Here is a 15,386-nt window from a genome sequence, read left to right as displayed (position 1 = left end):
AAATGAAGTCTGTTTACTTAAACTTGTCTTCCATCCTCTCATAACCTCCATTTCCCTCCTCATGCCCTTGCCTCTTAATATCTTCTGTTCTTATCATTCAAAGCAGCAGGAACTGGAGGGCCTCTTATAAACAATAGTCTACTATCCATCAATAACTATATGTGAAATCTAACAAAATCCATCTCATCCATTTGCATCGTCAAGGTAGACAACACTGGCTGATATCCTAGTATTAACAAAAGCTAATATCTACCCAAAAATCCATATTCAGTATCTGTTTTACGTCAGGGCCCACAGTTCTGCAAGTCATCTCTGCTGTTTCTGCTTCCAGCTTACACAGAGATGGATAAGAAAGCTTCAAATCTCTCTTTCCACTCTGGGTGGAATACCAATAAGGAACTGTCCGCCCGTGGTGAGTTAGGGCTGTGGAACATACATTTATTGAGACAAAAAACAAAAAGGTTTGTTACTGCATGTGGTCACCCAGCCAGAAAAATAAAACTTTTTGATTCTGCACAAGCAAGCCATATCTCTCTGCTGTAACAAGCCTGACCTTTTTGTTTTTAGTGTATATTTCCTGGGATCCAAAGAGCACCTTTTTACGGAGCCTGAGAAGTGCAGTAAAAAGAAAAAAATATATATTTCAAGGTCACCATTTACTAATTTGTGGCCATGAAATTCAACTTGCTCCCTCAATTTTATTCACTTGCTCCCATGTTTTAGGTTTTTCATGGCCATGATAAGTGTGTGGTACTCTTCCATTCTCCTGGGAGCAGACTGCGACTGAAACACACATTTGACAAACGTTGCCAGGTCTGTGCCCCGAGACAAGACAGAGTCAAGGACAAACTCTGTCCCTGACTGCAGTCTGCTCCCAGGAGAAGGGAGGAGTATTATGTTGTGACCATTAATTATATCTCTATAGTTATATCTCATCACCCTGATTGTTTTTCTTCTCATTGCACTTCACAGGCTCTGTACCTTTTTGATGACAGCCTTAGCGAGTGCTCTCTTGGCCATGTGTCTCTTGTAAAAGACAAATGATCTCGCTGGGAATAGCTTGCATAAATAGAAGTTAATAAATACTATTAAAAATATATTATTGTAGCAATCCTTGGACACTTCATTTTTCTTTTTGGATTGCTAATGGTTCTTTTGGCAGTCTCATACCCTCCTGATGGAAGGACTCCTGAGCTCCTGAAAAGCTTGTGTTGGTAACTTTGTAGAGTGAGCAGAATTTTGTTAAAAAGCTGAACTGAAACAGCTCCTACATGAGACACTCTCACCCTCATGCACTCCAGTGCCAGTGCAATGAGGAGCAGGAATTCACGAGCCAGTTCCCTTCTCTGCCATTTTGTGTCTATGGTAAACTAAGCTAGAGCACCGTAGTTATAGCAGACTAAAGCTAAATTTGTTTGGGGAGGGGAAGCAAAAATGATACACAAGGGGCACGGAGGTAGTGACACTTTTTTGAGGTGATTGGTTGTTTGAGTCGCACCGACAGGTTTTTATTAAATGAAACTGCACCAGCAGCCCAGAGGACCAGATTTTTTTCGTCAGTGCTTTAAGTTTGGCTTGGACCCTCTGTGTTTAATGGTTATTTGTCAAAATGTGTCAGGAAAAAGTTACCTACACAGGCTTTTAGTAGCATTTGATCACATGATTTGATTTGATTGCGACAGATCAGTTTATGTGCCTTCCCCTATGCCTTCTCCTTTCTGTCATCCCCTAATCTCACTGTTTTTCTCCATGCTCTCTCCTTTCAAGGCCTTCCTGCTCTTCCTTTTGGTCCAACCTTCCTTCCTTTCTTTTTTCCCTAAAGCCATCCCCCTCTTCAGGGCCCTTCTTTTGCCATCCCACCCCTTTAACACACCCAGCTCCCTTCTCAGCACTCCTCTCATTACCTCCCTGCACTTAGCAACCACATCCCAGAATATTACTCTTTTCTTTTCCAACTTTCTTGATTGGTTTGTGATCCTCTTAAAGAATGGCCCTAAAAAAGAAACAAGTAAGAAGCTAAAAAGAATGACTGGATGGCATGCAGTCTCCTGATGCACTTGATGCACTCCTGACTGCTGTGGAGTGAAAATCTTGTTATGCCCAGAATGTCTGCTTCTCAGGAACTTAGAAAAAATAGAATGCCATTCATTTTTTAGTTCATCTGATGGGATTTTTACAGGGTTTTTAAAGTGTTGTAGGATTTTCTCAACCCATAGGAGACAATGTAGCTCTCCAGCCGGAGTTAAAACATGGAAATCACTAACACATTCAGTATTCACACAGCAAACTCTTGTGATATAGATACATTTATCTTGTTTGTAATTGTTGCAGATTTGTTTTGTGGCTTAGAAGCAGTGTGGCTAATTGGGCTGACGAGTTTGTCATTGATTCATCCCAGTTCAGCCAAATCCTTGTGTATTGCAGTTGAACGCCGCTAAAGCACACCGCAGGGACAACAGGTGTTCACTGCATTGCCTTTGATTTCTTCCTGAAAAGTCTTGTCACAACTCTCATGTCAATATCTGAAGTCACCCCCCATATGATCTCATGGATATAGCGGATGGACTGAGACTGGTTTATTGCAAGAACACACTATTGCATAAAACAAGAGCCAAGGTTGTCCAGTTTTCACACAGTAAAAAAAAGTTCCTTCTAGCCACAGTCTCAACATAACCAAACACAGGCCGTCCAAATTAGGCACAACATCAACAAGTGATTCTCTCCGAGCCTGGGCCTTTAAGGTTTCCCTGCGCTGTGCGGCCATCAGCCGAGGGTGAACTAAAGGGAACATTAATGAACATTAGGAGAGAAAGGCCTGTTCTTCCACAGGAACAGTCTTGTGTTTGTGAGGTCAGAGAAGTTACCGTGGTTACTCCCAGAAGGGAGAGAAGACCGGGCGTTTGTTAATTGTTTCCCGGTGGGGAAATGAGATTAGTGGCTGAATGGTGATGTGAGAGAGTTTTCAAAGAGCCATGCTGCATTAAGTTTGAATTTGCTTGCACCCTACGCGATCCGCTGGGTTCCTGTACTGCAACACAAATCAGTTTCCACATGCAAAATGCACTTTATACCACATGTTCAGATAAATAATAAAAAAAAAAAACCTTCAATATAAAATTGTCTTTGTTTAAGTTCAAACTATTACTAAAGAAGGCTTGTATTATACAGTAGCTCTTCATCTAATACTGAAGGATAATTCCAGTTATTTTTAAACTGGGTCTGAGTTTGCTAGGTTTTGGCATCATGACGATGTGTTCAAAATTACATAACTTACTTCATACCTCCAAATCACTGAGAGTGAGGCTGTCCAACACTCGCTCTCTCTCTCTCTCTCTCTCTCTCTCGCTCTCTCTCACACACATACACACTCACACACACACAGGGCCAACTGGTAATCCTCAGTTTATTACAAAAAGGAGTTAAATTATTGCTTTCAACATCCTTTCAACACAAAAGCATTCTCACCGCTACAAATGAACAGTTGGAAGAGTTTATTTCCTTGTTTACTTTGTTTACCTTGTTTACTTTGCTTGCTGCTGATCCTCTGCCAACATCCACATCCAAACTAAGTTGTAGTTGTAGATTTAAAACATACTATAAATGCACTACAACACATTTGATGCTTTTTGAGAGGCTGGCTGACTCTTAGTGTGAAACAGACTAATAATTGTGATTGTTCTTACCTTGGATCACCTTCACTGGTGAATTTCTTGCTGTTTTTACTGCTTATAGAAACATAGCCCATCTAGCAACAATTCCAGCATATCCTACAAGTAGTTAGCACTAGCTGGTTTACATAGATGTTTTTTTTACAAGGGTGACAGTCATACTTCTATTTACCAATGAATCCGCACTAATTAAATGAACATCTAACAACACGATATTCAAGTTACAGGCAACAGATAATTGACCATGTCATGAAGGTAGGTTGCGTGTCACTGTGTTGAGAAGATGTGTTTTGTGGGTTCAGGTGTTGGTTTGGTCCTGTGTGTGTGTGTGTGTGTGTGTGTGTGTGTGTGTGTGTGTGTGTGTGTTGGAACACTAAAAACACTAATGGTATGAGAGCTCTAAAGTGAAATAAGTGATGAAATTTCCAGCGTTATCAGTCGTCATGATGGCAAAAACCTCTGTTTAAAAACACTGTTGAAAAGGTTCATCACCATGACTTCTTCACTGGTTTGAAGGCACGTATCTGAAGGTGATGATCTTGGTTGACATGCGAGTTGAGCCTGTTCATCCTATCTCCTTTAAACACTGTGGAAATAAGGCCCAGGTTGAAAGAAAACAGATTTGTCCTTTACCGTTAATGTGGATCTGCCCTGGAATAGGGGCCTGTCCAGGATGTTTGTGTACCTTGTGTCCTTGCTCCTGCTCCCTCTATCTTTATAAAGGACTATGTGGGAAGAGAGCATTTGTGAATGAATTAATCTGTTTTAGCCCTCCCATACGGAAACTTCCTTTTTGCTCAGAATATTGTGTCAGCTATAGACTCAGGTAATGATAGGGATTCAGTGTCTTACTCACTAACCATTCAGTCGGGCAGGTGATTGCCAACACACAGGTTTAAACATGGGTTTTTGCTCTTAAGTAGTTTAACATGAATTTTTAAGCAAAATATAATTGTCTTTGCCTTGGCTCACAATACCAGGATATAAGAAGAAATAACAACCTTAAGCAACCCCACCCTTAGTCCCAACCAAACATCTGAAAGGAATGGAGATGGTCTGGAATATTAATATTTAGGCACTGGATGACTTTGTATCTACTTTTAGGATGGGAATCCATGATTTATGTTGCTCAACTTTCAGAGGAAAAAAAGTTCAGCTGAGCCATAATTTCAAAAGAGATTCACTGAAATGATGAAAATCAAGTTGCTGAAGAGCAAAAGAAATGTGGGGTGTAATTAGAGCAGATAAAAAGTAACTCCTCGATGGCAATCTCCTGTTAATTCTATGGTTCAGTTAATAAAACATCACAAAAGAATTTATGTTGTCAATGCGAAGAGGCCGGGAAGTATTAATGAGGCTGTAATTAAACTGCAAGCAAAGTTTCACATCCTTTAATCCACTGTGTGTGTGTGTGTGTGTGTGTGTGTTCATGCACATTTTTGCACCAGGTATGGGTGGATGCAGGAACTCAGATCTTCTTCTCGTATGCCATCTGTTTGGGCTGTCTCACTGCTCTCGGCAGTTACAACGCCTACGACAACAACTGCTACAGGTGAGGGTCTCCACGCTCATTAATGGATAAATTATTAATAAAAACAAGAAGCCACTCTTAGTAAAAGATGTGAAATGTCTGTCTGATTTGTGATGTAATGTTAGCGTTGGGTGATATGGACGCAAGCAAATATTATGATGTCTTCCATCAAAATACCTCAGTATCGATTTTGTAATGATATTGTCAGGACTTGGTGCTTTCATAAGATATTCTGGAGATTTTTTTATTAAAAACACGTTTGTAATGTGGATCAAACAAATAATATTACAGGGAAAACAGTCTAATACTTTTAGAAATTGCCTCCCTGTTCTGTGATGCAGCCTGTAAAAGCAGGAAAGTTCTGTCATATCACAACATCATGATATCCAAAATCCCAGGCGATGTCTAGTCTCATATCAGGATGGTGATATGAGATAAATAATGACAGCTTTTCAGTGGCTGTGACGTCTTTCTCTCTGTCTCTGTCTTTCCGTCCTTCTCCTCAGAGACTGCATCATGCTGTGCTGTCTGAACAGCGGCACCAGCTTCGTGGCAGGTTTCGCCATCTTCTCGGTCCTGGGCTTCATGGCCTACGAGCAGAACGTTCCCATCGAAGCTGTGGCAGAATCTGGTGAGAGAGCAAACGATTTGTCACCACAGAGTGTCTGATTCAGAATGAAAATTACATTATGATCTTAACTTTTCTGATATATTTGTGATAAAATGCCATTAAGCCATTAAGAAAAGAATATGGCATAATTATTACCAGAAATACATCTTTACGTATCTTTAAGCAAACAGAGCACAGCTTGGATGAAGCCACTTTTGAATCTGAATTTCAGCATCGCCATCCATCGCACGGTCCCAACACAGAGAAACACAACCTGTTATATAACTCCACACTCTTCACCTAGGCTCTTAGACTGCCATATAATGATTTATTCAAGTCCACATGAATGATTTAGTGAATGTGACAGAGCGAGCGAGAGAGCAATCTGAAATGTTTGTCTCAAAGCAGAGTGAGGACAGAGCTTAATGTTTTAGATAATGTGTTTCCAAGGGGCTGCCACCAAACCCTGGTGCTACATTACACAACGGCATGTCAGCCCTGGTTTTGAGCCAGCTGGTCTCATGCCACTCTGTAACAAAATCTCATCTCACCACTAATAATTTTACCTCTGTGTATGTAAAGATCCCTCGGAGCCATCATATCCTACTTTAATACTGTGGCCATAATGTTGTTGTTTTGCTGTTATTTTTGTTTTAGTCTGTTAGTAGAATGACAGAAGGGTGCGACGGTGTACCAGGGTCACTGTAGGGAGAGAAAAAAAATATGTAACCGAGGAAGGGGGTGTAATATTCCGAGAAAAAAACTCTGAATTTCCAAGATTAATTTAAATTTATTAAATTAAAATTTAAATTTATGAAAAAAAATTAGATATTCTCTGAGATTAAAGTGATAGATTTACAAGAAAAAGCTCACAAATTTATGAGATAAAAACTTGAAAATTCTGAGATCATAAAGTCACAAATTTGCAAGAAAAATCGAGGAAAAATTGTTTTCCTTATCCTATCGGATTAAGTAAGAAGGAAATCCTGCTGATTTGAGCCCAGAATCACAATCTTCTCATCAGAATCTGGACTTTGAAGAGAAGTTGCTGTGACTTGGGCTGATTCAGAAGAAAATAATATTGTGATTTTGGCTAAAATCAGCAGGATTTCCTTGTTCCTAAATCCCATTGAAAAGTAGAATTTGATGATGTCATCAGCTGCAGGCCTGATAGTCGGCGAGCAGCAGCATCTGCAGCGTGTCGCCAATCCAACCTCGCAAAATCAAGCCATGTGCTTCCTTTATAAGTATAATAGTATATGAAAGATACATATAAGAAAATGTATTTTTCCAAGTTTTTTTCTCGTAAATGTGTGACTTTATTATCTCAGAATTTTCAATTTTCAATTCTGAGTTTTTTCTCTGAATATAACCCCCCCCAACCCCCAACCTTTACAGCCTGCTGCCATCATGTCTCTGCCTTCTCTTTCATTATGTCAGAAAACTCTTGACAACACTATAATAGTAATATTGCTGTGTGTGTGTGTGTGTGTGTGTGTGTGTGTGTGTGTGTGTGTGTGTGTGTGTGTGTGTGTGCGTGTGTATCTTGTGTGATGCAGGTCCCGGTCTGGCCTTCATTGCGTACCCCAAGGCTGTTACTATGATGCCTCTGTCTCCGCTGTGGGCGTGTCTCTTCTTCATGATGCTCATCTTCCTCGGCCTGGACAGTCAAGTGAGGACCGCTGGTGTCAGGACATTGAGCTGCTTCTGCTTTAAAACAGAAAATTTGGGTTTTCTTGACCCCTGCAGTTTAAATCACATTTGACGTGTTGGCCTGTTGAGGTTCAGAAAGTTGGGTCAAGCTGTGTGAGTTAAAAATATATATACATGTATGAGGTGAATGATATGACACTGGAACTCATATGGTTCTGACACTTCAAGTTAAAGAACGTGCTGTTTATGGATTTAGGTTTGTATGTCGCTCTTTTTCAGACTTGGAGCATCTGATGAGAAAAAAAGATGTGCCTTCACTTGTGCAAGAATTTACTCAACATCTCAGCTACATTGCTCCCACTAAGAGGAAAAATTAAAAAAACAAACTGTTATCATGTATTAATTTTTCTCTGAGCTTCCACTGAGTCCAGTCCTTTGAGTTTTGTGCACCTTTAATCTTTAGATTTTTGGCACACCTGCTCAGTTCATCTCAGTGGCACAACCAGATTGAATGTAATAAATGATAATAGATTACATTTTTATGTATATTCATGATAATCACTCAAAATAACTATTTATTAACTGTTTTATATTCCTTGAAATACCCAACTACCACTAAGACATTTCAAAATGCTTTCTTTCAAATTAAAATTTTGTCTAAACTGTCATCTACTTGCCAGCGTTATATCAAAACGGCATTGAGTAATCAGACACTCCTTTAAGGTAATCCCACATAGTGTTTCCAAAGTAAAGCAAGTTTTATAGACATAAGAAATGAGCATTGAGTGAAATAATGTCTTGATATTGCTCTTGAGATCTTTCTGAATCAAAATGTAAGTGGGGATGCACCTTGTCTTTGCAGTTTGTGTGTGTGGAGAGCTTGGTGACAGCCGTGGTTGACATGTACCCCGAGACCTTCAGGAGAGGCTACCGCAGAGAGCTGCTCATTCTCGGCATGTCTGTGGTGTCCTTCCTCATAGGACTCATCATGTGTACAGAGGTAAGACTCATCACTGCTTAGCATAAACATGCCATGTGTTCAGGTTTCAAGCTCAACCTGTTTTCCATGAGTTGTCCTTTGTTAGATTTATTACCTGCACGCAAGCGAGTAATTATAATATTTTGATGTGTCCCAAAGCAAATCAAATGATAGCATGAAACAGCTTCTCGATGCTGTTGCAATCTAATATTTGCAGTTTATTGTTATCAAATAATGATTAGACACAATTATATTACTGTAGATATCCTGCATTAAATATAATGAGGAAAACCACAGTAAGCAGCAAATATAAGATATGGAAGGGAGGACTGGTTACCCAAAACTTAAAACAGCTTTCCATTGCTTCTGCTGTGACCCTCAAATCATGTTAATCTTTTTATTTCTGCATAGACACAACATCACCATTGTCATCATTGTCATCATCATCGTCATCATCATCATAACCATCATCGTGAAAACACAAGTCCGAGGTGAATCCTGTCCAGGTGAATGGTTGTCGCTTAACCAGTTTGTTTTTAAGGTTGGCCTAACAGTCAGTGAAGACTTACAGTCATCCATCTCTGCAACAGTATTTATGGTGCCCGCTGCATTTCTGAGTTCTTCCACCTTTTTCTTGCAATAATGTAAAAGAAGCTGGAGGCTTCCAGAAAGGCTTTCCACTGAAAGCTCTTCATGTCTCCACATGCACTGCACTCTGTCAAGCCCCGCCACACACTGTGCTGTTCTCCACTGGTCCATGATGGCCATGATAAACAGGGGCCAGTTAGATGCAGTATAAATTGGAATATTTATGGCAAATTACAACCAACTATGAATTCTTTCTCTTTAGTATTTTGTCCTTTGTGGGCCACTGCATTATCCACTGATTTTAGCTCTGTGTCTCAGCGCCCATCTTCATCCCCACTGACCCGTCACCACGGCATCAAAAACCGCCCATGTTGCCGAGCTTTTACTCACATCTCATCTTCCACTCTACCTGCCTGCACTCAAGACACCACTCATCCTTTATTCCTTTCTGCCTCCATTAAAAGAGCCATCATGAATAAAGCCTCACATGAAGCCCAGAGTAGGATTATATCACAGTTTGAAAGGTTTCTTCTGACATCTTCTGACATTTCAGCGATGTTCACAAAGCAGCAAAATCCACTTACTTCTTCAAATCTGATATTTTAGGCTCGCTGTCCAAGCTGCACACTGAACTGATCGGATCAGATTTATCTTCTCTAGCAGCACAGCACTTTGCTGGTGAAGCTACGCTGGTTGTCATAGCAACAACGCCGGCCTACTAACGCAGAACAGTGACTTGTTTTAATGTTGATGCCACAGGCAGCATCACGCTGGTTATGGTGTCACCATTTTTCTGGTTGACACTCTGTAGTCATGGTGTAGCTCAGACACAGCAGCTAACACAACACTGATGTTTGGTGCTACTTATGCTTCTGTTTATTTTTGTTGCTCATGACGAGTTGCATAGTTCATATTCAATGTTCATTTATTTGATCATATTTTTATCTTATTTTATTTTATTTATTCTACAATACTAAGAAAACATATTGAACTCGTATTGCATATACCAACTAACATTACTATATATTTGTGCTGCCCTTAAAGAACAGCCTCAAACAGCAGCTGAAGCACTGGGACTGGAGACATTCACTGTAACACTGAAGATATTTACAATGCACTCTCACTTCTGCAATAGTAGTTTTGAACTGTGATGTAATCCTGCTCTAGCATTTATGTAAGATTTTATTCATGACGGCCCTTTCAGTGGAAGCAGGGAGGAATAAAGGATGAGTTGTCTTGTAAGGAGAAGGGCAGAGTGGATGATCACGTGCAGCAAAACCCCTGGTAACAAGGGCAACCTTAAAGTTTAACACCATTGTAACACTATTTCCATACTGCCCAGAAATCATGAGATCCACCTCACAGGGACATAATCCATCATTTGATGCATTACATTAGAAACAGGCACCTACAGTAAATTTTTCTTACCATGACTTCAGCTGTGACTTCATGATGCTACAGTCATTGCAGTTGTAATCCTGTGAAAAAGGTAGTTCCATTCAGCAGGAATTGAATGAAGAGATCATGGCTTGTCTACAGCTGGATGCTGGCTGTGTTTGCATTGGGATATACTACCGCTCTAAACATGATAGTCCATACAGTATCATCCCATACAGAAGACAGCTGTTGTCGTCCACTCTGCTTTAAGTTTTGTACAAACAGTAACTGGTCTTGTTTTTGCACATAATCGGTTGCTGGATTTCATCACATTGCCTTCTTTTTTCATTGCCTTCCATCCGTATGAAATATTTTATCACCCAGCCAAACTGCTGAAAGTACTTAGTAAAATAGCAACATGAGTGACACTGGCCTCCACCATAAGACCATCAGTTACTGACAAGCTAAATTAAAGTGCACCACTGATTTCACGGATGATGTGTGGATGAAATCCGTACTGTGTGTGCATTTGTTGGCTGTGACAGTAAACTGACTCCTGTCCTGTCCTGTCTCTTCAGGGAGGGATGTATGTCTTCCAGTTGTTTGATTCGTATGCTGCCAGTGGGATGTGTTTGCTGTTTGTGGCCATTTTTGAATCCATATGTATCGGCTGGGTGTATGGTAAGATGTAACGCTCAACTGGAAACATAACTAGAAATCTTAGAGAAGTGAGTTTATTCACCAACAAAACCTTCCAGCAAGATAAAATGTTTCCCGTCCTCTACGTTGGGGTGTGTGTGTCTACATACCACATACCATGTGAGTAAACAGCAGACTTTTTATATCCATGTTACCTCATCTTGACACACATACACACACACACGTACGTAGAGCCCAATGTCAGCCGGATGCCATTGCATAAAGCAGGTTGCAGTACTTAGTCTGAGCTTGGTTCTTTAATATTACTGCTGCCCTCTACTGGAGAATGTCTTACACAACATGCAGCTTGTATTGCGTGATATACAAGGTACACAAATGCTGTGTTTACATGAGCAAAAATGTTACAACATGCTTTGTTGAAATGTTCTTGCATTTTGTTGATTGTTTGTTCAAAAACATTTGGCTTTCATCTTTGGATTGAAAACATAAAAACTTTACACTAGTCTTAGACTTATGTGAACATGGACATATTATACATATTGATAATTGCCTTTATGACAAGTTGCATTCACTATGCTCAGTATTTTTTATATGGGCAACATTTAACAGCAACACAGGTTGAAATTGTCTCTAAATGTGCTCTCAGCAGGATGGGTTGTATCAGCTGACATTCACATATTGACTGATAGTACAGATAGTGCAGTCCTGTTTTGATGGTGATGCATTGTCAAATCAAATCAATCAGAGAAACCCTGAGCTTCCTTTGTGTGACAGTGACATTTGTTTGTGTTTCAGGAAGTGACAGGTTCTACCTAAATATTGAGGACATGATTGGCTACAAGCCTGTGTTCTTCATCAAATGGTGCTGGATGATCCTCACCCCGGGCATCTGTGCTGTGAGTTCACTGCAAACACTTCAGCAAAATAAACAGCAGGAGTAGATTCATCGTCTAGATGAACAAAACGGCCGTGAAGGACAGACAGTGACGTGCAGGAGGCGCTTGTTGTTTTATTTTGTAACCTTTAGAGTGCATTCTTTCCTGTGTTTGGTTAAAAGCTTTAGGTGTGTCATACAACCCGTGACCCGGTTAATTGTCTTTTCATTTCTTCATTCCTCAGTGAATAATCTTTTGTATATTGCTGGATTTGGGAAAATTGCACATATATTATATATATTTATACCTTTGCACTATATCACTTCTGACTCAAGAGTAACTATTCACAGAGGACATCTTTCCTCTCTGTCTTAACGCTGTGAGAGATAATTATACATACAGGATGTCATTTTTGTCTGCTGCAGGGCATCTTTCTGTTCTTCCTGATTAAGTACAAACCCCTGAAGTACAACAATGTGTACATCTACCCTGACTGGGGCTACGGTATTGGCTGGTTCATGGCCATGTCGTCCATGGTCTGCATCCCCCTGGGTATCATCTGGATGATCTGGAAGACTCCTGGCACCTTCACTGAGGTACAAGCACATGACGTTTCCCCATCAGTCCCCCATTCATATTTTTTTTTCCTGCCACCTAAGGGGAAGAATGAGGGTGCTCCCCCTCACCCTCCTAGTTAGCACACTGTTGCTCAGACACGCCATCTCATGTAGAAATCTTCTTTAAAACAAGGTACCACACATGAGCTGGACAAAAAATGTCCTTTAATCCTATCACAATGAAACTTCAGCATGATGAATATACAGCACACAAACGTTTTATGCATTACAGCTTTTATACAGTATATGGTATACTATACGACTTTCCCATTAATTTCAAGTAAGGTTTGACTCAGTTTTGAGCTCTTTTACTTAATGATGCTCACAGACAGTTCATGTCTAAATAGATATAATAAACTATATCCTACTACTACTCCTCTATATCCTACTAATAAACTATACTCCTACTCCTGTATACTACTCCCTCTCCCAAGTATATTTCAGAAGTATGAGAAACACTGCCCCCTTTCTCTTTCACGTTACAGAACAGATGAACATGATGAAAGTGATTTTTTTTCACAGGCCTTTTTCATTCCATCATCTGCAAGTCCAAGACATTTTAGCTCTGATTACAGTTTATGAAGGCCTGTTTTGTGCCCTAAAGCAATTTTCCTTTGTACTGTAAAGAAGTACAACAAATGTTGCACAAAATCTGACTCAGTGGCACATGGCGTAATGCAGTGTAGATGCTGCCATTTTGGCAATGGTCATGTTTGTATATGTTTTTGTTTGTTTGTTTGTTTGTTTGTTTGTTTTTGTTTTTTTTTCCACACACAAGCTTTTATCTAAGTGTTTACCATTTGCTGCATAGTGTACAGACAGTCATCAAGGATCCATGACAAAACAAGGCAACATATTCACAAGTATAACATTTCAATAAATAAATAAATAAATAAAAAAACAAACAAAATAAACCTTAAGATGCTCATACATTCATTTTCAATCTCAACAGCATTATGGATACCATGTATGAATAGTACACACAACAGCCTAATGTGTGAAAGGGTCACTACAAGGAAGCTATTTAAAGCTTTTAAGAGGGGGCCCAATTTCGCATTATCATAGCAATGACAAACGGGATACTGGCCAATATCCATGTTGCTTATGCTAATGTCTCAAAATTACTGTGGTAATGGTTTACTGATGTTAAAATGCTACACTTAGAACCTTTAAAACATAATTTTATAGCACAAATATTAAAATTTTTATTTTTCATGTTGACTTAATTTCACATGATCTCTCTAATTCTTTTCCTCGCTCTCTGCAGAGAATGAAGAAACTGACCACACCCAGCCCAGACCTGAAAATGAGGGGGAAACACGCCGCCCTCAGTCCTTATGCTGCCAATGACGCAAAACTAAAGGGTGATGGAAAAATATCCACCATCTCAGAGAAGGAGACACATTTCTAACTGACCACCTGACTGACCGACCAAGCTGCCTGTCACCCACACAGACGCAACAACAAAACCACAAAACAACAACAACTGCATTATCCACCACCACAAGAAACAGAAAGTTAAATAAATGACTCGGAGTGTTATATTTTGTACAAAAAAAATGAGGAAAAAAAAGGAAAAGTTATCACATGATTATGTAGTCTGTTTCTGTTTTGCACAAACTTTGATAACACATTTGTTGTTTTAACATGACTAAGTCAGTTGTTTCTGTCTTTTTTTTTTTTTTTTTTAACTATTAATATTTTAAAATCTGTTTGACATAGTTGGTTGAAGTTGTCCTGGTACCTTGTCAGTGTTGGTCACACTAGTGTCTGTGCCTTTAGAACAAAAGCAATGTGTTGTGCTGTAAAAGGTTTACACTTGTATTGGCAAAGTGCTGTATCTCCCTATTAAGTACTAGGTACACAAAATGTGACTAATATGTAGCAGCTTGGGGACCATTCTAGGTAGTTTTGTGTGTTAAGGGAGGATATTCTGTCCTAGTACTAAAGCTATAGGAGGGCACTGCGTACCCCTCCGAGTAAAACCTCGAGTTGTATTATTGAAAGAGTTCTGCTTTTTAAATCATGGACGCCGTACAAAAACGCTGTGACTCTGAGGGGTGTGGAATCTGTCTGGGCCTCCTGCAAGTCTTCCTTGCTGGAATCGCATTATGTTGCTAGTGGCACTGACAAAATCTCACATTGCATGGCTTAAGTGGCAACGTAAGATTACTAAATATCTATTTAAGAAATACTGGCCCAAGCCTACAGTGCATCTCTTTCAAAAGAGATGTCTATTCTTCTTTGGCAACATAAAGAGTTCCAGAAGGTAAACATGTCTGCAAAACTGATCCCCTCAGTTTTAGGATCCTTTAATTCTACATCTCTAGGTTTGAACTGCCAGGCTTCATACTACTACAAATAGCTCTGACTGACTCGCAGGCTGAGTCTGAAACTGTCTCTCTCTCCCCTAGCTGCCCTTCTGTAAGTCGTGGATCTCTGTCATTTCACAGCAATTATGCTGAGCCTAACGCAGAGTGACAAACAGATGTGCTTCCACCCCTGCATTTTTATTTCCTGCTCCGCCTGTAGAGAAGAAGATGGACGTCCATCAGATGAACATTTCAAAACCTATCTGTCCCCTTATCTGCACCTCTTCCTCCTTTTGCCCGCCTCTTTCAATTCTTCACTTCTCTCCTCTGCTTCTCTTTGGGATGCAACAGTGACACAGGCTTCATATGAAACTGTGACACCAGATGTGAATGCTTTGCATTTGGTGTCACATCGACGCATCAGTGATGCTTTTACTGTTGATGAGGGTGATGGATGGTGTGATGTGTGGCGTTCAACTTTTTTCTGACATTCTAAAGCCTTGAACATGATCTGAA

General features: G+C 39.9%; 1 protein-coding gene across 2 annotated transcripts in view; it reads left to right on the top strand.

Moving 5' to 3' along the window:
- Positions 1-15,152, top strand: part of LOC115358868 (sodium- and chloride-dependent GABA transporter 3-like) — a 38,765-nt gene extending 23,613 nt beyond the window's left edge. The window contains exons 8-15 of one of the 2 annotated variants that reach the window (XR_003928210.1): positions 5,117-5,220; positions 5,706-5,830; positions 7,369-7,481; positions 8,325-8,462; positions 8,853-8,932; positions 10,985-11,087; positions 11,862-11,962; positions 12,367-12,503. Coding sequence is in view for 1 of the 2 variants with exons in the window: in XM_030050966.1 (XP_029906826.1) it covers positions 5,117-5,220; positions 5,706-5,830; positions 7,369-7,481; positions 8,325-8,462; positions 10,985-11,087; positions 11,862-11,962; positions 12,367-12,537; positions 13,826-13,969 (999 nt within the window). In the remaining variant the exon portion in view is untranslated. Of the gene's footprint in view, positions 1-5,116; positions 5,221-5,705; positions 5,831-7,368; positions 7,482-8,324; positions 8,463-8,852; positions 8,933-10,984; positions 11,088-11,861; positions 11,963-12,366; positions 12,538-13,825 lie in introns of those variants that run through there. The other variant, XM_030050966.1, reaches the window with a different exon arrangement.
- The last annotated feature ends 234 nt before the right edge of the window (positions 15,153-15,386 follow it).

Source organism: Myripristis murdjan, chromosome 5 (assembly GCF_902150065.1).
Source record: "Myripristis murdjan chromosome 5, fMyrMur1.1, whole genome shotgun sequence".
Lineage (NCBI taxonomy): Eukaryota > Metazoa > Chordata > Actinopteri > Holocentriformes > Holocentridae > Myripristis > Myripristis murdjan.
Note: the sequence above shows the minus strand (reverse complement) of the source record. Positions and strands in the feature narration are given on the sequence as shown.